The following is a 26,801-nucleotide window of genomic DNA, read 5'->3' on the forward strand; positions in this document are numbered from 1 at the left end:
GTTCTTTGGAGCACCCCATCTCTCATTCCTCAAGCCCTACCCCTCCTTCAATGACTCGGTGCCCCGTTTGACATGTTTTTACCAGCACTGTATTTTCTCTATGCACAAGCTTAATATCCTCTATAAAGCCCACTGTCACAGCCTGGCCCTTTTCTGTCCCCTTCCCCGCTCAGAGGCAGTCATTTTACACACACACTGAGTCCTCCTCAATAAATCCCTTGTGCGAGGTCTGTTGCGTGGTATGATTTTTGTGGTATTCCTTGGCCCTCTGTCGCTGAGATTCTCTTTTGCCACAAAACCCTTTCAAGGTGGCTAGTAGATCTAGGAGAATCGTGATTGGGCCATAGAGTCAGCAGAGCTGTTCTGTAGCATGGACATTTTAAACTATGGGAGGAAGAAAAGGGAGAAAACCTCCAGAGAGAGCTTTTTAAAGGGTTCTTACCCATGCCTAGTGACACAGTCCTGGGGTACCATGCTGCTTTCAATAAGAGCTTCTGGTTTTGTTTTAGCTAAGATCTCTCTGTGTAGCCTAGGGTGGGCTAGAATCTATTATAGAGTCTGGCTGGCTTCAAATTTAGGATCCTCCTGTTTGGCTTTCCCGAGTTCTAGGATTTTAGGTGTGCGCTACCAAGCACGGCTGGATAACAATTTCTGATAGGTGGGGAAGTTGGTTGCAGTGGCTTCTCTGCCTTGCGACTGTTCCCTCTTGTAATTATTTGGTTAATCGACTAATTGTTCATTCACCTAAGAACTGGACCGGCCTTGCTCATCGATTTCCAAAAATAATGACCTTGCACCTAATCAAATATTTGTGGAATAAATGGATGAAGGGATGAATAAAACTGGATGGAGCCCGAGGTCTGAAACCTGCCTCCAGTCAGAACTCTGTGGGGGAAACCTGAAGGGGCAGGCACAAGACAGCAAGCCCACATTCGGGGGAAATATTGAAAAGGAAAGGCAGGCTTTTAAGAGGAGGAAGGGGGGATTAAGGAGGTGTGTTTAAGAGATAGAGAAAGGCTAGCAGGAGGCGCCAGGTGGAAGGACAGAGGAACTGTGTGGTCCAGCAACCTGAAAAGGAGGCTTTGAACCAGCCAGGGGTACCAAAGAGGCTCTTGTACCCGGCCTCCCTAAGGGGGGTTGGGGCCTCTCTTGTGTGAGATCCTTGAGGCCAGCCAGAGAGGTGTCCTCTTACAGGAGTGCATTCACTTCATCCCCATCTTTGGAAGATGACAGTAGACGGCCCTGGTAACACATGTGGGAAGCGTCTCTTGTCTCTGAGGGTGCATTTCCATCCATGACCCCAATTTGGGGACTCCCTCAACTGAGCCGAAGGAGGGTTGCTCTGGGACGAATACACTGGCTGACTTCAAGCAGGGTGTTTAGGAAAAAAAATGCAGGCGTCAAACCTGGCTCCCTAGCCTGGAGCGGAAGAGCCTTCCTCGAAGTGGCAATCCCACCCCTCCCCCACCGGAGCCCACACACTGGTCCAGTCACTACCCCTGAGCGCCTTCCAGCCTGTCTCTCCACCACACCAAGGCTGATGAGTGTCAGAGGAAACGCCACCTCACAGCAGAAGACCTGGGGGACTCTCCCCCCTTCCATAAACATTTACTGAAATAACTTTTGTGTGGATGGTTGTTTTAAGACCTGCTTCAGACAAGGAGGCCTGAGAACTATTCCCACTGTGACTTTTGTTCAGCTAGATCTGTGTCATCGGTGTGGGCCCTAATTTTGTCCTCGATGAAATACAGCACCTTCCTCACTTTAACGGGCTAGATTTTGTGCTCCGTGAGATATGACAGGTAATTCTGTATCTGCTCTGTATCTGCCTGGTGAAGAGTGTTAAATATCAGAACCCAGACTGGTTTCTGCCTCAGCAGGGATTTAAAAGGAATTGTTTCCAGGGCCCTGCCCATTGTTTATTTAAACGTCTGTCAAGTGCCAATCAGAAGTCTGGCACATGGTGGGCATTCCGGAAATTAAAAAAAGTTTAACCTGTTGTCCCACCCACCTCCACAGCAGGTCTAAGCAGATGGGGGTGGCAGTGACTATGAAATAAGCAGAGTTTAAAATTGAAGATGACAGATAATGGAGGGGAAGAGCTACTCAGCTTAGGAGAGGGAGGAGTCACCATGAGCCTGAGGGATCTGAGAAGGCTGCACAGTAACAGGGTCTAGGTTGGATGACACATCCTGTTGACGGGTGTAATGGGGATGTTGACTGCGATGGTTGATCTCAGTTGTCAATCTGATGAGATCTAGAACTGCCTGGGAGATGGACCTTTTCATATGCCTATGGGAGAATGTCTTGAATAGGTTGTGGTTGGAAGACTCACCCACAGTGGATGGCACCATTCCCTGGGCTGAGATGCTGGGCTGTGTTAAAAAAAAAAAAAAAAGAAAAAGAAAAAGGAAGCCGAGAGCCAGCATTCATTACTCTCTTCTTCCCAACTGCAGAAGCGATGTGATCAGTCACGCCAAGTTCCTGCTGCCTTGACTTCCCCACCATGATGGACTGTACCCTTGATCTGTAGCCAACGTAAACCCTGTCTCTCTAAAGTTGCTTTTATCAGGGTATTTTGTCGAGTAACAAAAAAAGAAACTAAGGCAATGATGGTGTTAGTGAAAATAGCAAAATTGATCTCTTAGCACATGGCAGATATCGATGTAGTTCTAGACCCTCATTTTACAAAGAAAGTTAGGTCCAGCTAATTTATTCTCTGCCTTCCTTTCTTCCTTCTTTTTCTTCTCCTCCTCTTCTTCCTCTTCCTCATCTTCTTTCTCCTCCTCTCCCTCCTTCTCCTCCTCTTCTCTTCCTCTTCTTCTTCCTCTTCCTCTTCCTCCTCCCTCTCCTCCTTCTCCTCTCTTCTTCTCCTTCTCCTTCTCCTCCTCCTCCTTCTCCTCCTCTTCCTCCTTCTTCTTCATCATCATCATCATCTCAGGTGATTCAGTTTGTCCTCTAACTCAATAAGGAGCCGGGCCTGGCCTTGAATTCCGTATCCTCTTGACTCTATTGCCTACGAGCTAGGATTACAGGTATGAACCATTGAGTCTGGTACTAGGTTCAGACTTAAAGCCTGGTTGGTCTGCAGCAACACCTTCTTGGCATGGGAAGCAGGGATAAAGGAAGAAAAAGTGGGAGAAGGTTTAGTATCTCTACAAGCATCATTGTATGGGGCTAAGTGGAAGCATTATTGGATTCCCTCTTGTAAAAACACCCTGACGTTCTTCATGGTACATCTCTAAGATTTTAATATGCTTTCCAGATCTAAGCAAATGCCCAGACTCATCTCAGATCTTCTTTCTGTGTTGTACTCAATTGTGTTGTTTCCTCCTTCCTCCTTTCCTTCTTTCCTCTTTCCTACCTTTCTTCCTCCCTCCCTTTTTTCCTTCCTACCTTCCTTCCTTCCTTCTTTCCTTCCTTCCTTTATTTCCGTTTTGCTTGCTTATTTTTGAGACAAAGTCTTACTATGTGGCCCATGTTGGCCTGGAACTCACCATGTATCTCAGGCTGATTTCGAACTCACCCTCATCCTCCCTCAGCCTCTTGAGTGCCAGGATTGCAGATGTGTGCCACCATCCCCAGCTTACGTGCCTTTTCCTATTTGCTTCATGCCGAATGGTAAACTTGCTATCCGTCTGGGTTCCAGTCAGGATCTGTTTATTCATTCACTTACTTAGTCAGTACTTTTTTTTGTTGATAATTTATGATTTGAAATTATGACTGAAACATCATTTTTGATCTAACAGAGTTTAAAGAATCTACCTACAATCCTAATATTGCCTCCAGGGACCATCTACCTTGGGCCCAGTCATTTATTACCTCAATTCTATTAATAATACTTGTCTTCTTGGACCTTGAGACTGATTTTTCTTGTGTGTGTGTGTGTGTGTGTGTGTGTGTGTGTTCTGTTATTTGTTATTTGTTATTATTTGTTTGTTTTTTTGTTTTTGAGACAGGGTCCCCGATAGCCTAGGTTGACCTTCAACTTGCTATGTGGCTGAGAATGACTTTGAATTCCTTATTGTCCTGCTTCCAACTCTTGAGTGTTGGGACTATGGGTGGGCCAACGTGTGTGTTTTCTGGGGTGCTGGAGATCAAACCTAGGGCTTCGTGTGTGGTATCCAAGCACTCTACCATCCAGCCTGCTCTCCCAGTCTGTGGGCTGTCATTCTTTATGGGCTAAAAGAAATGGTATTTTCTTTTTACTTTGCTTCTTTTATAAGGGTGGTGTCAGCTCCTAGCAGATATTCAAATGAGGCTGTCTGACTAAATTATTTAAATGACTAACTTAACTGCGAACCATGAGAAAGCAGTTCCAACGGTTCTGCATTTAGTCTCAAATCAGGGGTTGAGTGGCATTTGATGGATGAGCAAGAATAGAAGCAGATAAACTTCCATGGAGCCAGCTCAGCATTCCTCGCGAAGCTCGACTTTTGGAGATCTTCTGTCTATATCCTTCAGCATTCTTTACTGCTGAGCGCCAAAAACCCTGACCCAAGCTACGCTTATCAAGACAGGAAGAGGAGGCTGATTTCATCACTACAGTGTCTAAAGGCCAATCCAGCATGTGCACGTGACCCGTTAGACTCAGTGACTCAAACGGTGAGCTCTTGGCTGGTTCTCTTCTTACACATCTGAACTTTCTTTTCCTCTCTACGCTGGTTTCTTTCTGGGTCAGACTCTTGCTGTGTGATAGGAAAATGGCCACCAACGCCTGAAATCTCTATGCCTACAATGACAGTTTAAAGAAACCACTCTTTCTGAGCACCCATTTATCAGACTGGCTGCTTGTGTCACTCACGGACCTGTCCCTGAACCAATCTCTACAGTTTGGGATGTCAACTACTGCAACTGGACAGCTCAGGTCATAGCCTGAATTTGTTATTCTGGGGTTGCTATGATTCACAGTCCCTCAAAGAAACACTCCGAGGGAGGAGAGATTTGTTTTGGCCCACGGTTTCAGAGTTGCAGTATACTGTGGCGGGAAGATGCAGCAGTAACAGTGTGTGAGAGAGGCTGTTGACACCGCAACAGCTCTGGACACAGTGATCCAGGAAGAAGGCAGGGATAACACACTCCCAAGGCTCATCCCCAGCCTCTTCCTCTGCTAGCCTCATAATGGCACTACCAGCCGGAGATCAAGATTTCAAAAGGTGAGCCTGGAGGGCTTATGGGGGTGACAGGACGAAGATAACTCCATATCTTTAGGGATATACAATAGACGGATATTGCGATTAGCTTTATCTATATCAAGATATGCAAAAACAAACTTCTTGGGAGTCTAGGCGGGTTGTGTAAATGACTGAAAGCAGATGGGACTGTGTCAAACTAGGGCATTAACAGCTCAGGCCAAGGGAGCAGTTCGCAGTGGTTTCAATCCATCCTTGACCTGAGAGTGCATGCTGTGGTGGATATTACTTGGTCACTAATTCCTGGTTCTCTTTTCTGTGGACTTTGAAATCAAGAACCAACTTACTTTGGCCAAAGAAATGAAGCTTAAGTGATGAACTCCAAGAGGAGATGACAAAGCTGCTACCGCCTGGTTCTCTCTCCTCTCTTTGTTATGGTGCCTTGCTGACGGGAAGATCCAATACTACGCCCTCACCTACAGGATTGCCCTGGGCAATCACTGAGATCCAAGTTGTCTTGGGTGAGGGTTGTGGAACAGGTTCCTCCCAGATGAAAACATCACATCCTGCAGGGAAGAAGCTCCTTAAGCAGGAAGGTAAACAACTCCAAGGAGCTTCGGGGAGTCCTGAGAGTGACCAGATTCTCTAGGCCCCTCCTGCCAGAGGTAAGAAATACAAGCCCTCTGAGAACCACAGAGCAGAGATGCAAAGGCGACTGACTGAGACCACCCACCCCGGGCTGCCTTGAAGAAGAGAAACTAGCAGGTGCCTGGAGGAGGTTTAGACCAACTGAGGCAGCCGGAGAGGACCCTCTCCAACCTGCTGAGCTGCCTGCAGGCTGTGCGGTGTGTGTGCTCCAGGTTCCCCGCTTTTGTGCGAGGTCACCCATGCTGAAGTGGGCTTTGGTGATGCAGCTGTCTTTGAGTCATTTCTGCTCCTGTGAGTAACCTCGATAAAACTCATGGTTCACCAGGCTGGACTCTGGCGGTGTCTATTTTGGTCTGTCATGGCTTCCGTATCCGGGGTGAGTAGCTCAGTATGTTGCATCTCCCCAGGAAAAGTTTTGTCCTACAGCAGTGAGCAGCAACCTTTCTTTGTGTTACATTGGTGGATTGGTGATGCTTGCCCGCTTTCCCTCCCGGATGTACATCCAAAGTTGTCTGGCTTTGAGGTTTTTGGTTCTGAGATTTAACCTTTCATGGCTGCGCCATCTCTGCAGCCTTGGCTTGCTATTTTATTATTTTATTATTTTTGTTTTGTTTTGTTTTTCAAGACAGGATTTCTCTGTGTAGCTCTAGCTGTTCTGGAACTTGCTCTGTGGACCAGGCTGGCCCCGAACTCATAGAGATCCACCAAAGGCACGTGCCACCAGTTGGGATTGGTTTTGCTTTTTAAAGAGAAGGTAAACATAGAGAGTTTGAGTGAAATATTTGGTACATAGAGAAGAGAATGGGAAGAAGGAGGCAGAGGAAGAAAAGAAGGAGCAGAAAGAACTCAAGGGAGGTTTAACTGAGCAAACAATGCCTATGGTGAGGTGGGCAGCCCCGAGCCCCACAGTCCCATCTCATGCTGAGGGATCCGGACCGAACAAAAATGAAAACAGGAGAAAGCAGCTAAGTACAACATGGCTCCTCTCTCTGCTTCCTGATGTGCCCAGATGTGAACAAGACTCTGCTTCCACCGTGCCTCCCTTACCAAGATAATGACCACTATCCCCTGAGCCGTGAGACACAGTAACCCTTTCCTTCCTGACATATTTATCACAGCAATGGAAAACGGCAATACAAAGGCTGCTGCAGAAGCCAAGCATGGCTGCACACGACCCCTGACTTACAGTGACTTGATATACCATCATCTTTCAGCTTTGTGGTGGTGTTAACACCCCTTCATAAAACCGTTCTGTTTCTCCCCTTCAGAGCGGCAGTTGGTAAACTGCATGAATTATGAACACGTGGTGTATGTTTTGTGTTAGAACTCTTTGCCCAAAATACATGTTTTGAGCAGAGCTGAAGGTAGGCTGGGCTAAGCCCTGGTGTTTTGTAAGCCAGATGAATTAAATGCATCTCTGACGTATGGAATCTTCCGCTAGTGGTGGGTTTGCCACAGTGTAACTCCATCTTATGGGAAGAAGCATCAGCCGTTGAAAATGTTGGTGGATCCCATTTGAACGGAGACTGAGGCAGGGATCCTGCTTGGACTCCTACAGTGCCTATAGTTCCTGTCAGAGAATCTCCTCTCAGCTACACTTGACCTTGCTGCTCGTTTCTTGCTTTGAACTCATTCTTCCTAACCAGATGGGAGGTGGGAACAGGTGAGGAACCTCGTCCTTGTGCGCGTCACAGGTTACAGGCGTATAACAGACTTTCAGTAAATACGAAGCGTAAAGATGAGCCGACTGGCTGATTAGTCAGAACTACTGCTTCCTCTTTTAACGTTGGAGGGACAGTTCTGGGGAATTGCTTTACTTCATCAATTTACCCTTTCCTCTAGAGGAAGGGAGGCCAGCAGGCCTGGCTGGATGCAGGAACCTTGTCACCAGTATTCCAGTGGTTTCTCTCTATGGTTTTTTGCATTAATATTATTACCAGTAAACACCTTTGCTAAGGTAGTGTCTACTGGTTTCAGGTCAGCTTCTGGTAGCCTCTGTTCCTGGCCAATCCAGAAAACACCGAGTTTCATCCACTTTATCTGGGGTTTGTGATTATCTCTGAGTCAGCCCGCCAACCATGAATATGCATGGGAATGGGGACTTTTTTTTTTTTTAGCTGCAAGAGACAAGACACCTAAATTCAGACTGCCTTAGGCTAGAACATCAGTTCCCTAAAAGCCAGGGGTAGATCAGTTGCACCAGGCGACTGCAAATCTGCACAAAGGAGCCAACTGTGGCCCTTCCTTCGGTCCCGCCCAGAAGCAATGACTACATAGAGAGGTCTGGTAGGAAACCATGTGGCTAGGAGAGAGGACTTGAGATGTTATTTGTATAGCATCCTCTATAAAACTGGGGAACAACTATATCAAAATGGGGGAGCCCAACAGATAGTATGGGGAGATGAGGGAATAAAGACCCCTGAGTGCCCCCACCCCAGTTCCTTCCCTGTAGCGTATTTAATTTGTGGAGGAAGTAAAGGCCAGCCAGGACTACTGCACCTAGCCACGATCCAAATTAGGCCCAGGAGAAGGCCAGCTTTAAGCACACATGTTAATTGTTAGGCCCTGCACAGTGATGAGTTTAGCTTTTTCAGAGTCCCAACAATGACACATGAAGTAATGCTTCCTCCGTTCAGTGTTTTCTTTCACATAAACATCCAGACCCTCATCTTAGGGGAGAAACATGATGTAAGCCAGTTTCCCAGTCTCCGGCTTTGATCTTTGTGTCGTTGTAAAGGTGTTGCTGGCTTTTCTGGGTTGCAGAGTCCTGTTCCACAGGACTTGCCACTGAGTTTGTGCTGTGTGTTCCTTTGGAGTCTCTCTTTTTTTTCTTTCATCAGTGTTGTGAGGGAAGTTGTGGATGCTGACCAGGAAGATGCACAGTGATGTCATTAGGGCTTGGTCTGTCTCTATCCATTCAATCTGCTCTCCCTTGCAGGAAGACATAAGGGTAAAATGAAGATTGATTCTTCCCTGCAGGGAGGCACACACGCACGTGGAGACCTGCTTGTCCCGCTTGGTACATGTACTTCCTTCCCTCCCTGTTGGTCTTTTGCTCTCAGCATTTGTACTCTATGAAGATACGAACTTTTTCTTTCACTTCCTTTCTTCTATGGGTGATGACCTGCTGTCTCTCTGAGAAGGAGGCCGAAGGTCACTGAGTGTCAACATTGCCACTCCTTTCTGGTTTAAGCGGAAGGGGTCTCCGGGGCTGGTCACCCAAGGGTCTGGAGACGCGCGCTCGTGCGCGCACAAGCATGTGTGTGTGGGGTGTGTGTGTGTGTGTGTGTGTGCAAATATTTCTCAGATGCCACACACACATTACTGCCTGAGGGTTTTGTGTACCAGCCTTTGAAGGACTGTCCTTTTCTCCGGAGTGTCCTTTACCATCTACCTCTGTAGGAGGTTGGGAGGAGGGCACAGAAGCTGGCCCAGGAATCCTTGAGGAAGAAGGCATTTGTAGGTCTTGCTGGCCGGCTCACTGCTGCATTCAGTCAAAGGAAGGCAAAAGGCTGCTGGAGTTGGGCAAAGAGCCCTGGGTCAAACTGGGCCGGCCACTGACAACAACGGTGGCCTCGGGGGTGCAGTTGCACTTCTGGATCTCAGTCCACTCACCGCATGGCCTCAGGACGCCAGGGCGCTTTGGTGGACAGGGGGTAGGGACTGAAGCTTCCAAACGCCTTAAACCCCCGCCCATGCTTCTTACGGAAAAACAAAACGGGCTTGCGAGATCCTGCAGCGTCCGAAGACACCACTGCGCGCAACGTCACCCTCGCTCTGGATTTGGGGGAGAGCGCACCGGACGGAGGAGGATGGTTCGGCGTGGGCTGAGCTGGAAGGGGTTCTCTGCTCATCCGGCCGCCGCCTTCGCGTCGCTGCCTCCCCGGCTGTGCAGCATTTTGGGGGTGGCGGCCGCGAGGCCGAGCAGGGGATGCGCTTACATAACCGCTCGCCGTGTCTTGCTGCCTCGCGCTCTCGGGAGCCGCGGGCGGGGCGCGCCGCCCGACCGCGATGCTGCCGGGACAAGCGCCGCAGGGCCCGGGCCGGTCCCGCAGGCGGAGGAGCGCGAGCATCGGCGGGAGGAGGGCGCCGGCGGCGGGGGAGGTGAAGGTCAGTGGGTGTGAAGCGCGCGATCCACACCCCCTCCTCTCGGTCCCCTCCTTCTCTTCCTCTCCGTCCCCCTCTGACGTGTGGAGCTGGCAGCTCGACCGGTTCCGCATTCCCGACCCCTCCCCGCCACTCAGGGCCCGCTATATAGCCGGGGCTGATGCAACCCGCCCCGCCGCCCGCCACAGCCTGCGGGAGGGACTCTCGGCGGCCGCGACGGGGGGCACTGGCGGCGGCGGGCGCTGCAGCGGCGGCGGCGGGGCTGGCGCCGCGGCGGCTCCCGGGCCGGGACGGGCCTGGGCAGCGGGCGGCAGCAGCGCGGAGAGGGCACGGCGCCTGCAGCAGGGTTCTGGGCCCGGGGCCGCCGCCTCCGCCAGCGGCTTCTGCACGGTGGGTGCACGGAGGGGGGAGGCGGGGCTGCGGGCACCTGGGGCGGCCACCCCCGTAGTAACTACCGCTGGGGCTCTCGCCATCCCAAGGCCGGAGCACTGTATTGGAGCGCTGCAGCCGCTGCCAACCCGTGGTTCCCCGGCTGGCCGGGCAGCCCTGTCTGTGGCCGGGACAGCGGGACGCTCCCTCCTTGCTTTCCTTCCCCCAGTGCGTGTGCTGGGAGGTGCAGTGCACAGACGGCGGAGAGGGCGGGGTGAGCGGGAGAAAACTGTGTCGGGGACTGCGGGGATACTCGAGGGGGCATGCACACCCTAGACCTAGACAGGTCGCGCCCCAGCCTCTTCCGCAGCTCCGCAAGACCTGGAGGAGGGTATTGGGAAAGGCATCTAACCAACAGGGCTTCCTTCACTTAAGAGCATTGCTGCGGGCTCTGGTTGGGTTAAGAGGGAACCACGGGGTAGTCCCAAGTCCCCTTGGGATCCCATCTGGCACATAAGAAGGTAAGCAGGCTTCTTTAGGTAACCTGCCCAGTTTAGAAGGCACACTTCTGTCCTTCTTATCCAAGAAGCCTAGACCTTCCATCTGGACTCCTGGACTCCGGAGTGGTAGAGACAGGCTTTGCCTGGGTATCTGGTGGAACTGGCAAACCTGGGAAACCTTGGCTCATTTGTAGAAGTGGATGGGCCATTTGGGGATAGAGGTGGAGAGGCGGGTGCAAGGAGGGAATCAATCGACCGTTTGAGTCGGCTCCAGGTAGAAGATTGTCCAGCCTTTGTGTGTTGGAGTGGCACCTTCCAGGGGACTGTGGCACCTTCCAGAGGACTGTGGCACAGGTCTGTGTATTGTTAAATCTTGGGCCACTGTACCCAGGATCTTAATTCAGGCAGCATGAGAAACAGGCTCCCCACCACCGCTGGGTACCTGCTTGTCCCAAAGGCTGTTAGCAACAGTCTTTCCCCCCCCCCAACCCCCAACCCCCACGTCTCCCTTCCCCCGGGGCTTAAAAATCACCCCCTCTTGCTTTCATTGCTTTCCAGCAAATCTGGCTTCAGCTTGGATGGCAGTCTTACCTTCCTGTGCAGGTTTCTAGGGGAGAGTTTAACCAGGGATCAGGTGTGAGCCAGTCTCTTGATTTTGCAGAAACCTGAGGTCCCGGGGATAGAAACAACTATTCTTGTGCCTCTGGGTGCTAGGGGTTTCGCTTTGCTTAAAGTAGTAGGGAGGATGGATTTCTCAAAGACTCTTCTGTTTCCCTTCCTCGTTGGCTTCAGTTCAGAGGAGCTCTAGAATCTTCCTGAAGAGCTGGACGCTTTGTGGTTTGAAAGGTTGCAGAAAGGACTGGGGGAGAAGGCCTCTGAATCTTTTGTCAATAAACTGGTTACTGTCATCTCCACGGGGATGGGTCTATCATGGTGACCGTGTCACTTAGGAAAAGCTTCCACACACGTCTCCCTTACTTAGCCACTAACAACTTTTGCAGCTACCAGGGAACTCCCCTGTGTCCCTGGTCTGTTTATGTCTCCCACCTGTTGGCAGCATGTCCTCTCTCCCACCTTTTCAACCTGCAGGACTAGGCCTCCTGGGCCTTAGTTTGTTATGGATTTACAACTGGTATTGCAATTCATAACCCTACTCCCTCTCGCCATCTCCCTAACTTCCTCTCTCTCTATCCACTCTGGAAAGGAAGAGGCCAGCACAGACACTAGGCTGGCCTGCCTTTTATTCATTCAGCTCCAGCTCTCCTTGACCCCTCTGACCCTCCAGGGCTGGGGACAACTGATTCTTTTCTTCAGCAAAATGCGGACTTTCTTTCCACGGCAGTGAATTATGCTTGAGACCCAAAATGTGAGGAAGAGAGAAGGAATAGCCATGCAAGGGTTTGTGTGTGAATGCCCCGGCAGGCAGGGGGAGAGCAGCAGGCATGCTATTTTTCCATTTTCCTTTAATTAAGGCTCTGTGGAGGTGTGTTTGAAAACAGAGGGTCTCCTATGCCTTTGAGGAGGGTGAGAACACTCTTTTGGCTGCGTCCCGGGCCATATGCAACGTATGGTGGCCAATGAAACTGGGTCTGGCTCCTTCTGATGCTTGTCTTGGCAGTCAGCTCCATGGCTTGTGTTACCAGCTCTCTGAGCTCAGGGGCTGCCAAGCTCAGCGTGTGTGTGTGTGTGTGTGTGTGTGTGTGTGTGTGTGTGTGTGTGTGTGTGTGTGGTTTGTTAAGACTTAGCAGAGACAAATGCCTAGGTGATCTAGGCTTGGAATTTCTAGTCTTTCTCTGCACTCGCTAGTGGCGGGAGGCCTGGCCAGAGCCCACCATTAAATCTGCATACAACCCATGGGGTTTGGTGGTAGGCCTTCATCTCTAAAACTTAGCTGGCCAGTGCCTCCTACACAATGGTGTCTATACCCTGTATTGTTCCCCCCCCCCCTCCTCCGAGGCACAGAGCTGAGGGGAGGCAGGAGAGGAGAGAGATAGCAGTAGGTCCTTCTTGGTTCCCAGTAGAACTCCCAGGGTTCTGGCAGAAAGGATTTGGTGTCATTTATTAAGCCTCTATGGGCAGAGGATAAAGCTGCATTTTCAGGCAGAGCTCTGTGGAAGACATCGTTCTGGTCTCCAGGGAAGAGCTGGAGTCTGTTGGGGAATCGTTCCAGCGTCTTCCATAGCTGGGACAGCTCTGCAGAGTCCATTCCTGCCAGCATACTGTGGCTTCTTCTGACCCCAGCTGCCTCTCTCCATCTCCTCATGAGTACCCGGGGAGTAATCCCTAATGACCAGCCAAAGAGGTAAAAGAACCTGGCACTCTGCTTTTGGATCAGGGCCAGAGCCCTAGCCTGTCAGTGGAGCCCATGGCCAACAGTGTGTTGTGTGCCGGTGCACTCTGACCTGGGATTTTCAGGACGCTTTAGGAGAAACTGAGGAAGCTGCAGGTGTCAGGCTTCCTTCCTGTCCTGTCATAGCCAGCAGGCAGCGGTGACTCAGCACCTTTCCTTTCTGTCCTGTAGTTTACTGTCAGCATTTGATATGGCTCTGCCTTCTTGGGACTTAGCACTGGGAAAGAGAGCAGGGAATCCTAAGAGGAGACTGTGACTCTGGAAAGAGAGACCATTGCTAGATAGGAACGATCTAGAGGTTGTCTTGAGGGGGGTCATCTGGTACTGGCACCTTCGCAGGAAGGAAGGAAGACCACTACCCTGACTTCCACCCATCAAGTAAAAGGTGGTTCCATATGCTGTGTGATAACTAAGTACTTTAATTTTCTCTGCTGCCTTACAAGGCAAATGATGTCACTACCACTTTATAGTGGTGAAAGTGATACATAGAGAAGGCAGAGAGCTGTACTGGGTCACACAGAGAGCAAAGTTTCACACTCAGCCATCCGGCTCCATTGATTCCCTCTCGCCCGCCTGTAGAGTTCAGGGCAGCCTTTGCAAGAGCAGCATTTGTGGTTTGGGTTCCTGTCATCCAGGCGCCTTCTCCGCCCTTTGCTCCTTGCCCTCTGGGTCTCTTTGGTTTCAGAGGCTGTTTGGCAGTGCCGTTCAGATCGCCGGAAATAAATCACCGCCTGATTTTTGTGGCTCCAAGGAGACGCTTGGCGTCACTTGCTAGCTGTGTGACTTTGACCAAATTCTCTAACCCCACCATATCTCGCTCCCTCCGAGATTCCTAACTTTTGGTCCTGTACTTGGTGGTCACTGGCCTGCCACCTTTCTGTCCCCCTTCCATGGGGTCCTACTCTACCTCTCCTCCCTTCTGGGAATCTTCCAGAATCCAGCTCCCAAGTCACCCGATTCTGGATCATTGCTCCCTGCCGGTGACTTGGGCTCCACTCTTGCTCCTGGGATTACAGGTGTACCCTCACTCACTGTCTGCTCTGTTCTCTTCTCCCAGCCTGGAGTCTCAGACCTGAGGTCATCTTGCACACTATCTGCACACCGTTCGTTCTCTTGGCCAGCCCAGGCTGCCTACTTATCCAGAGAGTCCAGTCTTAAGGGACCCAGGGAGTTCACATTTTTTTGGGGGGTGTTCTAGAAGTCCTCTGCTCCTCTCCTCTAGTCCTTTTCATTATTTTTGTTATTCTGGATGGAGATGCTGATTGTTTAAGGAGAGACCTTTCCGAATGCAGCTTGCCAGAGTCAAACCACGACGTACAGGCACGCGGAAAGGCGTGGGGTATTATTGTATTGCTTTCCATATGATAAATGAGAACAGGGGCGGAGAAGCCGAGTAAATCACTACCACCTTCATTCTCTCGAGTGGAAGAGCTCTTTGTGTTCGTATCTGCCACTGGGTATTTTTGGCCTGGAAAAGCTTTGTGGCTTTTTATTCTGCACACCCAACACAGCGCCCAACTGTGTTCTTCCAAGTCCCCGAGGAAGTCAGCACAGACATATAAATACCAGATACCTCCTCCACTTCTTTCCCCTTGAGCCCATCTGGCCCATTTTCTTCAAGCTGGCTTTCAGGGGGCTGTGTAAGCTTTCCCGTCGACTTAGTGCTACAACAACCAAGGAGGGTCCCCGCGACTTCTTGAGCTTTTGCTAAAAGTCTTCTTTATACTAGGTTTTGGGCATCTCCCAGGTTTTCCTTTTGCCTTTTTCTGTTCTTTTTAACATAATTTTGGGTTTGCGTACAGAATAGCGGGTGATGCCTTGATACATACCAGCCTTGGCTTCTTTTCCTCCTCTCACTTTCAATTTATCCCTAGTGTCACAAATCTCCAAAGTCACTTTGGGTTTGATCCTGTATTTTGAGGCAAAACACAGACACTCAAATGGGGCATTTTGCCTGTGCCGGGAGCTTGGTTTATACTCACGATCCTAGCTACTCACGGAGACATGGAGGGTGTGTGTCTGCACTGCAGACGGCCTAGGCCCTGAAGGGAAGGAAAACGAAGGTTTTTCTTCCCCAGCATCCAGCACATACTTCTTTCCCTCTAAATCGCTTCCGTCTGGACCAGGCTCAGTGGATGACTTGGCCTCATGTCATCTTTCCTGTGTCTTCGCTGAAGTGGGAAATTCCTCCTCGCTATAAAGAGTTCCTTCCATGTCCAACCCCTTCTGCTCTTATAGATTTCCTAAATCCCATGGAATTGTCTTCTATTCCAAAACACCAGAGCTGCCTTTTGACCTCAGATGGCCAACCGGTGGCTTTGCAGTTAATGAGTTCCCATTTTGCTGCAGCACCTCAGTCCTCCTCCCTCCCCCTTGCCTCCCCAGACAGCTGAGATGACTTCTCCCTGGTGAATGTCAGTGCTGAGGCTGTCTCCCAGGAATGGCATGTATTAAGGACTTTGTGGTTTGCCTCTGAGCAGTTAGGGGCTTCCAAGTAGGGGGGAGGAGAGCTTGAGTTTTGCGTCTACAAAGCTTGGGTCTCCTGGTCAAAATTTGTCTTTCGGATGGATTCATAGGAGAATGGCAAGAATTTGGGGGGCAGCTCTTCCCAGGGGTGGCTTCTTCAGTAGCAGAGAAGTCACTATTTGTTGGGAGCGTGTGTTAGTGTCTCATGTATATCGTCTGTATGAACAGAAACAGAAGCTGCGAACAGAGCCCACTGTTCTGGGAACAGAAGGAGGGCTGGCTTCCATCTCGAAGGGATAGCTGAGGCAAGAAAGCGTCAAAGCCCTTGGGGCTTTCTCTCTCTTGGGCTCTTCTACGGGAATGAATGGCCCTGAGGGGAAACCGTGGCTTGACAGAGAACCCAGAAGATTCCATCCCCTATGTCCTAAAGTCCGCTGCCATGAATTTGCTGTTGTTCCTCTAGCTACACAGTCACTCACTCAACAAGACTTCCTTCATTGTTTCTTGGCTGCCAGAAATGATAGTGGCAGGGGGGTTGCATGTAACAGCCAGCCATGACCTGTTTCCAGGTGGTAGAATAGCTGGGCACTGGTCTAGCTTTGTCATAAAGGAGGAAGACCTGGTACCTGCCCCTTCCCTGTTCTTTTAGGGAGATGACGGCTTGCCTAAGGGTGCCTTGGATGCCTCCTTCAGTTCTAGCTTCTGAGCCTCTACATCGCAGACCCCTCTCTGTCACTGGATACCATCTTGGGGCTAAAGTGCCTCATGTGGGAGAAGCCTCAGGCTTGTTTCATGTGGGCTTCTCCTACTTAAACTGCTTTGGTGTTATTAGGGGAGACTTCTTAGAATTGGGTCTCCATAGGAAACAGAGCGTCCTCTACTATGGCTCCTACATGAACGTTTGTTCCTGGGAGACACTGCCTTCTACTGAAGGCATTAACGCCTCCTGAACCTCTTAAGGAGAAATAAAAAAGTCAGGGTCCTAAAACTAGGGAGCAGAGTCTGGTCTTGGTTTTGCCCTCATCTGGCTGTGTGACCTTGGGCGTCGTTTAGTGTCTCCGAGCTTCAGTCTCATTGTGCAAAATGGGGATGTGGTTTAGACCAGTTCAGGGCCTTCTCTTCATCTCTGAGACTGACCCTCAATGTGAATGAGTCTCAGATTCTTTTCTGAGGTGGCCCAGGGCACACTGGGTTCTTGGGGGGTGGGGAGAGGGTGTGTTGTACCCAGGGAGCTGAGGGACAAGATGTTGAGGTTTATTAGGTGAAGCTCAGATAAAAGAATCTGGGTACAAATACCAACCTGGATACAAGGGAAGGACTCTGTGTAGATGAGTTGATGGACAGAGGCCATGTGGGTTCTGAGAGAATGATCAACCTACCATGTGAGCCTTTATTGGTGGTTCTCAACCCGTGGGTCATAACTCCCTTGCACACAGGTTATATACCAGTATTTACATTACAATTCATAACAGTAGCAAAATTCCTGCTATGAAGTACCAACGAAGATTTCATGGTTGGGGTCACCACAACATGGTAAACTGTGTTGAAGGGTCGCAGCACTAGGAAGGTTGAGAACCACTGACTTAGATTAAGTAACATTCCTTAGAGTCTGTAGTTTGAAGGTGCCAATCACTTGTGTGCTTTTAAGAACCAAGCCCAGGGGACTTGAGAGGCTCAGCGATTAAAAGCACTGGCTTCTCTTCCAGAGGACCTGGATTTGAATCCTAGCATCTCCATGGCAGCTCACAACTGTCTGTAACCCCAGCTCCAAGGGATCTGACACTTAGTTCTGGCCTTCAAGGGCACCATGCCCACACAGTGCACAGACACACATGCAGGCAAGACACTTTTACACATCAAGTAAAATAAAAAAATAAAAATAAGGAGGCCCCAAACTTAGGAAAGCAGACTCTACCTGCAGAAGTTAAATGTACTCTGTATTCATGGATCTAAGGCTTCCAGATGTACTCTTGCCTTCACTCTAGAGCTGAGAAATTGTGTGAGGACGGGGTAGGTCTCTCTCCGGGGTCACTTACGAAGGAGTAGAAACATCATGGCCTTATGAGTACTTGAACTCTGACAGCTGAGAAGCCTGGCCCAGCAGACGTCCAGCTCCCCGTCCTTACCTATGTGTCCTCCACAAAAAGACAGATGGATATGGAACACATGTTCATCAATTGCCCACCCACCTTGATTTCTGAGACTGTAAAGATCGGATTTTATGGACTTGGGCAGACTGGTGGGGAGAAGGAGAAATTATTTCCCTTACAGCACTGGAATGTATGAATGGTTTTGTTTTAGAATGTTCCGTACAAGGCTGCTTCAAGGCTGTGAACCTTTGACATCTATGCTGTAGTGCCTGCTGGCTCCTGAGAGCTGGTCAGTAATTGGATGGGTGAAAGGATTATAAGTGGATGGATGGATGGAAGACTAGATATATCTGCATTTATTGACAGACAGACTTCTTCCTTCCTATCCATGCCTGGAAATGACTGTCTTACCCGTGAGATTCCCTCAGTAAAGGGAAGGAAGAAATAAGAATTCCCTAGGCGTTCATCCCCATTTTATATCCTTTCAAGTTTGCTTCTATCTTTTCTTGTATGGGCTCTGAGGATAGAGAGTTCCTGAAGGAATTTTCTGGTGGTGCCTGGAGAAAGTACATGCAAATTAATTCTGTCTTCTTTACCCCAGACTCTTCCTTGGGCTTCAGACACATACACAGTCACCTTTAACTTTGCTTAGGTTCATCTTGTATTCATGCTGTCTTAACGAGTGTGCAGAGCAGGATGTGTGATTTGAGGGGAGGCACCACGCCAGACCAAAAATAGCTGCCTCTTGAACAGGTGTGAAGGTGCTTCAGATTCCATGGCTATGCTCTGTCTCTCCAGAGGCTGCCACTGCTCTTTAAATCCAGCTCACCAGCTTTAACTGTGCAGCATCTCAAGGAGATCTTTCTGTCTTGCAAGGGATTCTGGCCAGGTTTGGTGAGGTGGGTGGGAAGACTACAAGCAGTCTGGGACCAAGCCAGGGCCGGATAGATGTTGCCCACAGTTGGTCTAAGGATTGCCTTTAGGAAGGGCCAACTCTCCTGCACACCAGAGATGGATGGCCTTAGTGTGAGTCAATTGGCTGAGTTTCCTAGCATCACAGGGACTTGGAGCTTCCAGGCAGGAAGAGCAGGAGGAGAAAGGATTCGGGGGAACCCCAGTGAGAGAAACGATGGGCCTTGGCAGCTCACAGAACCTTTTCTCCTCAAGCTAACCTTCCCATCCTGCTTTCTCCAGCCCCTCCAGGCCGGCCTGCCACTCCTCCTGCTATGATGCCTGGGCAGATCCCAGACCCTTCAGTGACCGCAGGCTCTCTGCCAGGGCTCGGCCCCCTCACCGGACTTCCCAGCTCTGCTCTGACCACAGAGGAGCTGAAATACGCTGACATCCGCAACATTGGGGCGATGATTGCGCCCTTGCACTTCCTGGAGGTGAAACTGGGCAAGAGGCCCCAACCCGTGAAGAGTGAGGTGAGACCTTTGTTCTCCAGACAAAGCCTGTGTTTCCAGGTTTGCTTCTAAACACACCTTGGACCCTTGGCCTTGCTCTTTAATGTGTGGTCTGAGAACGAGCAGGAGAGACGGGGGGCTCAGGCTTTACCCCAGCCATGCTGTGTCAGAACCTGTATTGCTTTGGGGGTTTCATGCGTGCATTCAAGTGAGAGCTGCACTGGGCTAGAGCAGGAGGGCTTACTGTGCCTGTGGGTCTAGGAGGTGAGAGGAGAGTGATATTTCTGAATGTGAATACTATTTCAGCAGTCTCTCTGGGGTGCTGGGAGGACCAACAGAGGTCATGGAGATGTGTATGTGTTTTGAAAAGCATCAGGAGGATTGAATTCTTTATAAAATCACTGGTTATATCACATCTGCCCTTTTTGGAGCTGAACAAGGGACTTTAGGAAGAGGATGGTGTGGCCTTCCTCTTTACCATGCAAAGATGGGTGTGGTTTCAGTCCCCAGCACCATGTGCATGAGATGAGATTTGCTGAGGACTGACTTATGGAGCACCCCATCCTGAGGTCTCCTGCGCCTGCTACTCTCAGGACCGCACTGTGTCAGGGTAGCTGTTCCCCCGTGACTAGTGAGAGGCAGCAGTCCCTAGCATGGGTACCAGTGTACCAGTGTAGGCATTTACCCAGAGGCCTACCCTGGTCAGGGCTTCTACAGAGCTATTTCCTCCAAAAGCTACCACCTGGAAGGAGCCAGGGATAGGAGGTAAAGAAAGCTGGAGAAGCTAGAATGGGCTGGGAGTAGGCAGTGGCTGTGTGTGTTTTGTGTGTGTGTGTGTGTGTGTGTGTGTGTGTGTGTGTGTGTGTGTGTGTGTGTGTGTTCTAGCCTGTGGAAACTCAGAGCTTGAAAGACTGGAACTGGAAACTATGGAGATGGGGGCTTCTGGATGGAGAAGGTGTCAGGCTGCACACTGTGTGCATTTACTGACCTTTGATCTCTCTGCTCCCTTTCTTGGTGTGAGTACCATGCAAGCTACTGAGAAAGGTTTCTAAGGGCTTGCCCTGTTAGCAAGCTCTCTCTTTGCACACTGGATTTGGCTTTCAGATGTGTTTGGCTTGGCCTGCTTGGTGTTTTAAAAGCAACCCAAACTGATATTTCACTTAAATTTGTTAACAACAACAACAAAAAAAAAAATTAGAAAATCTGGTCACACGCTGCTTCCACCAGGCATCACAAAGACCAAACGAATAGAGAGAGTTGTCTTCCCCTTCTGCTTTTTGGGAGAGAGTTTCTTTGTATAGACCCAGCTGTCCCAGAACTCACTCCATAGACCAGGCTGGCCTTGAACTCACAGAGATCCTCCTGCCTCCTCCCACCCCTAACCCTCCCATCCCAAGCCCAGGATTAAAGGCCTGTGCCACCACCATCTAGCTCACTCTTATTTATTGTGGACACTGAGGCCTCCCCACAGGGCCCACAAGGCTGCTTTTCCTGTTGGGGTCACCTATCCTCCCACTCGCCGTCTTCATTCCCCTTTACTGCATGGTCCCTGCTGGAGCCTCTGGGCTTGAGATGCATGGATTAAAGACATCAGAGGTGTCTCCTAAAGACTCTGGATTCTAACGTGGGAATTGACTGACTATTCCTCAGTTCACTGTCAGTGGATGTGCTATTAATAGAACCTGTGTAATGGAAGACCCTGTCTTTTGGCCCTCGGTTCCTCACCTTCCTAGGCCCATTGCCGGAAAGTGGTGCTTTCCGGATGGTCCTGTTATGAGAGTTGCTAACTGAACTTTGAGGCCATGATGAAACCAGCAGCCTCTGGTGAGCCTTGTCCCCACCATGACCTGACTGGGGAGCAATATGTTCCACTTGTCGTCTCCCCCAAAGGCCTTGGGGGAGCTTCCTTTTTTTTTGGAGGAAAAAACCCATTTCGGAGTAGGATATTTTTACATTTCACAGCCACCCCCAGACTGGTGGCATATGCCCTGTACCTGAGAGTGACGCTCTGTCCTCACAGGCACCCACAGACGTGTACCATCCAGGCCGTGAAGATGACAGGCTGTTTTTAGGGTATATTTGCATGTCCCCTCTCTCACTGTCAGGCTGCAGCATTGTGGGAGCAGAGAGGCAGTTGGACCTGCTGACTTGTGCCTCCCAGGAGAAGGCCAGCCGTGCCTCTAGAACGTACTTCCAGATGTTCCCTAGGTCACACAGAAGGGTTAGGAGCCCTTTCTTGGAGCTGGTGGAGAACCTCGCAGCTGACGAAGCTCTGCGGAAGACCTGTTTGTATATGGCAAACATCCGTTGTGGGTTTTCCCATTGGCATCTGAGGCTAGTACAACTTTGTGCAGTAATGCTAAGTCACCAGCTCACATTCGTGGACCGGGCCAAGGCCCTGTGCGGAGTTCTTACCACACTTGATCTTTCATTCCCTAGCTAGTCATGTGACCATGTCCTCCCCATAACAGAAGAGGAATTTGAGGTCTAGGATGGAGGTGAAGTGACTTAGCTCATGCTCAGCCAGAGGCATGCCAAGTCCTGGACATGGTGGCTAAGCAGTGGCCATCCCAATTCCATCTCCCTTGCCCTGAGTCAGGCAGCAGGCATAGTCATTTGTGAGGCTCCCCCCTTTGCCTCACAGGCGTCTGTCCTCCCCCCTCGGCCTTCTGTGTATCATTGGGTGTAGATGTCGGTGCTATCGTGTCACGGCTTGTGTGCAGAGGTGAGAGGGCAACCTCAGCCCTCCACAGTCCGTCTTGAAACAGGGTCTCTGTTGTTTTTCACTGCGTGTGTCAGGCTAGCTGGCTCAGAGGCTTTGGGAGATCCTCCAGTCTCCAGGAGGATGCTCAGCCTATGTGTCCAGATTTTACAAGAACTGGAGGGATTCCGTGTCAGGCCCTCAGACTTGTACAAAGTTCTCTTGCCCACCGAGCCTGCTCCGCGGCCCTGAAGTCACGATTGTCATTATAGTTGTTACAGGTGAGGTCTACTAGGCTGGATGACAGCCAAGGTCACCTGCTAGGAGAACAAATAAGCAATGTGACTCTGGAACCAACGGGTTTAACCTTACACAGTGATGTTTGTTCCCTTGTCCCGTGTTTCTGCCCAGGCTTCTAACTGAGCCCTTTTTTTACTTGAGGACCCCAGATACACTAAACCCTAAAACACTCATCCGTCCAAAGAGGCCAGTTCAGTAGTGAGTGTCTCAGGGTCCCAAGGAAGCCCTGTGCTTGTAGCTCTGTCAGAATTGGCTTTTGCATCCACCTTGCAAAGACCAGCGCTCTTCTGGACCACATCCAAACACACACAGAATTTCAGTTTAGAAAACGTCAAAGGGCTTAAGCAACGGGTTGTGAATTACGAAGCGTTTTGTGCTGATGTTGGGCAGTATTAGCAGGTGACATGATATTAAAATGATTTGGGGCCAATTACTTGTCTGCAGTCCATCCACCAAGTATCTCCTGCGTGCTAAACATTGTGTTGTGTACCAAGGTTGGAACTATCAATAAAGGAGATAGACTCCTTCCTCTCTTGGAGCTTTTTATGGTAGTGAGGATCACAAAAAGGAAGGCAATTAATTCATAGTATTAAAGGCCAGGTAGTGGTCAGTCATCCTCATCTGGTGGAATGCTGTGTTCATTCTGGTGACTGGCCAGGGACTCTAGGGACATTCTGTCCTGTTGAGTGTGTGTGTGTGTGTGTGTGTCTGTGTCTGTGTCTGTGTCTGTGTGTGTTAAGAGACAATGCTTCTTTCTTGTTCCTCCCTTCTTTTCAAGGCAACACTGCTTTCTAGAAGACTATAGGTTTTTTTTCCTTCTGTTATGTTGTGTACTGTGTCCTCTGATGGGGGTACCTCTTAGCTAGCTAGTCCTTTCTGACCTGGAAATGTGGGCAGCTGTGGCCTGGTGGCCCAGAATGCATCTTCAGTTGGGAGAGAAGGAGGCCAGATGCCTCTCCCTTGCACACTCAGCCACATACCATACATTCGCTCACCCTAGTTGGATGAGACCCCCCTGCAAGTCCCTGACTGTGCCACAGTGTCTGGAAGAAGCTTAAGGATTCAAAAGGAGACTGCTCTGGGTGATCTAGAATGGGCTATAAACGATCAATCAGGCTGGTCTGGGGGTCAGCCTGCAGACTGAGTCCAGTGGTCTGCTCCCTCCTCTGCCCTCCCCTCTCCTTTTCCTCCTCCTACTTTATTTTGATTTTTTCCCCTAAGCTATGGCCTCCTTATGTAGCCCAGGCTTGAACTCATGAACCTCCTCCTCCCATCTGGAACTGAGCATTGACGTTATAGTGACTGCCCCCAACGTGTGTAAGCATGTGTGTTTGTATTTGTGTATGTATATATATATATATATATCTGTGTGTATGTATCTGTGTGCATTGTGTATATCTGTGTGTGTATGTATGTGTCAGTATCTGTGTCTATCTGTCTGTCTGTCTGTCTATCTGCCTCTCTCTCCCCCTCTCTCTCTCTCTCTCTTTCTCTCTCTCTCTCTGTGTGTGTGTGTGTGTGTGTGTGTGTGTGTGTGTGTGTGTGTTGAATGGGTTGCAATAATTAGACTTCTCTTTTAAAGTAGCCTTCTCTGGCCCCTCCAGGCAGACACCCTTCTATGCACACGCACTTTCCATGTCACCGTGTCCCACTCTGCACTGCCCTCCTTGCTGTCTCTCACGGGCCCACTTCCCACTGTGCTCTTAGCAGCAGAGGTGTGAGTGGGTGCTGTGGGTTGAGGTGCAGGGCTCTGATCTTACATTTTACATCTTCTGTCTGGTCCTTTAGCTCCTCACGGGCTTGTACATCCCACTCCTTATTGGGCTGAACATTATTAACCGTGTTGACCCCCTCTGTGCTCTGTCCTCTAAGCCTTACTTTCCCTGGTTTTTCTATTTCTTAATTTAAATTGGGGGTGAGGGGCCAGGAGGGGAGGGGAGAGAAAGTGGAAGAGAGAGAACATGGTGGAACATCCCTATAGCTTGGGAGGTTTTTCCAAGCTCTACATTTGCCCTGCCCTATCCCACCCCCCTACCTCCCTACCCCAAAACACACTGAGTGTGGAATTTTGGGGCTCCGTATACTTAGCAGGCTCAGGGTGCCCTTGGATCTTTTGGGAAGTGACTCAGGCATCTATATCTCCAACATCCACATCCTTCCCAGCTCCAGGGCAGGCTCTACCCCCTTGTTACTTTCAGAGCCACCTTATGTAGCCCAGGCTTGAACTCATGAACCTCCTGGCGACTTCCCACCATCTTCGGGGCCCCGTGGGACATTTCAAAGCTTTCTCCGATTGGGTGGAGGTGAACTGGAGTCTGTGGGTCCAGGGTGACCTTAGAGGACAGGTCACTCTCCAGCACAAGTGGTCCTCCAGGGGGTAATCAGAAAAGGAACCAAGACATAATCCTTGTTCTAGCCTGAACATCTGAAGTTGCGTCAAGCCAGCGCCGTGCTGGGTAAACATTGGCCCAAGCTTGCTAGTGTTTTTAGAGACTTGAAACGTAAAGGCAGTCCGCTGACATTTTTAGCAAGCCTTGCATAATTGGTTTTTAATTTGTGGCTCTTTGGAATAGGCTTGGCCTTCTTCCCCTGGCTCGGGATTTTTTTTTTTTTTTTTTTTTTTGTCTCATACTTGGTTGGCAGAGAAAGCCCAGCTGGTCCTTTCTGGAAACAGACACACAGACACTCCCAGTTCATCTTTGAAATCTCGAGCTTCCACTTTGGCTCCATTGCTTTGCGAGCGTGTTTTCAGAAGTGGTTGACTATTTAAAATGTGGGGATGTGCTTGTGTGCTTGTGTGTTTGCAGGTACACTAGCGCACGTGTGAGTGCAGAGGGCAGAGGATACCCTTAGATGTCATGTTTCCTTAGTCATGATCCACCTTGACTTTTGAGACCGAGTCTCTTTTTGAGCTTTGAGCTCCTCAACTGCAGCTAGGTTGGCTGACCAGTGACCTCACGGATCTTCCTTCACCTCCTGACGCTGGAATAACGAATGTGCTGATGTCCCCAACTTTCTAGGTGTGCTCTGGGGGTTGATCTCAGGTCAACCTGTGCTTGCTTGTCAAGCACTTTACTGACAGAGCTGTGTCCCCACAGCTCCAGATATTTTGTTTTAAGCAGAAAACTGAAGGGGTAAGTGATACTGACTGGCAGTGCTGGATATGTTAGATGTTGGCTTCTGTGGTCCTGAGTCAAAACTGCTATCAAGCCCTGAGCTTGTATAAGGCTCACTGGGTTTTGTTTCTTTTGTTTTGGTTTTGTTTCCCTGAAAATGGTGTTTGGAGCTCGGGAATACCTCAGTGGTAGAGTGCTCAGGGTCCTGGGTTCAGCCTTTAGTACAAACACATGGATCATACCTGGTGTCCTGACACACGGTTGTCTTGTCCCATGGTCCTTAGGAGAGATGATGGGCGATATGGACAAATCTGTATTTTCTTGGGGAAAAAAAATCAAACGCTTTTGAAAAGCTCATGGGGTAGTTCTTGTGGCTTCTTTACGCTCCCACCTTCAGAGGGGCGTGGTGACATCATCCCCTTAGGTTTGGTGTGATCCAGTGAATTAATGTTGAGAACGATTTCCCGGGATGCCTGGCACACGACAGAGGACACACAGCCCGCAGCTGAAGTGTTGATTGTGCAAGTTCATTTATTGATTAAGCTTGCTCCATGGATTCTCATTTCCTAGAAAGTCCTTTGTCCCTGGAAGTCCTGGGCAGCCTGAATGTTTGGAGGTGCCCAGGAGTCAAGGGAACGGACATTGTCCTGGCTTCCTAACCACAGGGGCCACTCCTGGGATCTGGGAAGAGCCCTTGGCTTGAGTTTATGCTTCCGAGTTTTAAAACAGAATGCCGCTCCTTCCCAGTGTGATTCCGGGTAAGTCGTTGGCCACACTGAGTGGTAGGTCTATCGAGGAAACTCAGACTCAGAAATGTTAACTCAAAGGTTAATGGAGACACTGTACATAGATGATGACCTTGACCACAGAGGACACTGTGCTGGGGAGTGACCTCTCCTGGGAATGAATGCATTTGCTCTGACTCAACTGTCCTGGAGCTGCTGGTCTCGTGATGTGAAGCTCGTGACCTGGGCTGCAGGGAAGCAGCAGGCCTTCCTGTTTCTAGTAGTCCCTGCCCTAGAGCTGCAGCTGGAGTCTGTCATCTTCAGATGCTGTGGGCGGGGAGGTGCTCTAGCCCTTTACCACCTGCTCGGCTTCTCATTTTGCCTCTGGGGTGTTCAGGTCAGTGCTGGATGCCTACCAGCCTCTGATCTTCTGTTTTGTTTAAAGCAGACTTGTAAAATGGCCTTGATCCCTTTTGCTGGTATCAGACCCATGATAATGTGGACATTAGGTTGGGAAACTGACTTATTTCCTAGGTAAAATTCATCTGACTGGACAATGTGGAGCCAACCAAGGCTCTCTCCCCTCTACTATCCTAAAAGGCACAGAGTAACTTGGCTTCGGGTTGGAGCAGAAATCCCTGAAAAGATGTGTGGAAGGATTGGGATGGGCTCTGTGGGCGCCCGGAGGGGGTTTAGCTGCCCTGGATGGTTGCTGCTCTTTGCAGAGCCAGCATCCCATTTGTTGAGCCCAGGGTGTGGGCTGGCTGTGGGTGGCAGGACCTCTGCAGCCATCTTCCATGCCTGCCACCCAATCTCAGTGAAGATCCTCGTCTGTGGTAGTGGTTCAGTGAAGCCTATGCTGCTGTTGCTGCTGCTGCTACTGCTGCTCAA

General features: G+C 50.1%; 1 protein-coding gene across 3 annotated transcripts in view; it reads left to right on the forward strand.

Moving 5' to 3' along the window:
* Positions 1-9,559: 9,559 nt before the first annotated feature.
* Positions 9,560-26,801, forward strand: part of Jdp2 (Jun dimerization protein 2) — a 40,482-nt gene continuing 23,240 nt past the window's right edge. Inside the window, exons 1-2 of one of the 3 annotated variants that reach the window (XM_087552136.1) lie at positions 9,560-9,890; positions 18,857-19,089. In XM_087552136.1, the coding sequence (XP_087408262.1) occupies positions 9,593-9,890; positions 18,857-19,089 (531 nt within the window). In that variant the 5' untranslated portion in view covers positions 9,560-9,592. 3 annotated transcript variants of the gene reach the window in all.

Source organism: Rattus norvegicus, chromosome 6 (genome assembly GCF_021556685.1).
Source record: "Rattus norvegicus strain SHRSP/BbbUtx chromosome 6, alternate assembly SHRSP_T2T, whole genome shotgun sequence".
In the NCBI taxonomy this organism is placed as follows: domain Eukaryota; kingdom Metazoa; phylum Chordata; class Mammalia; order Rodentia; family Muridae; genus Rattus; species Rattus norvegicus.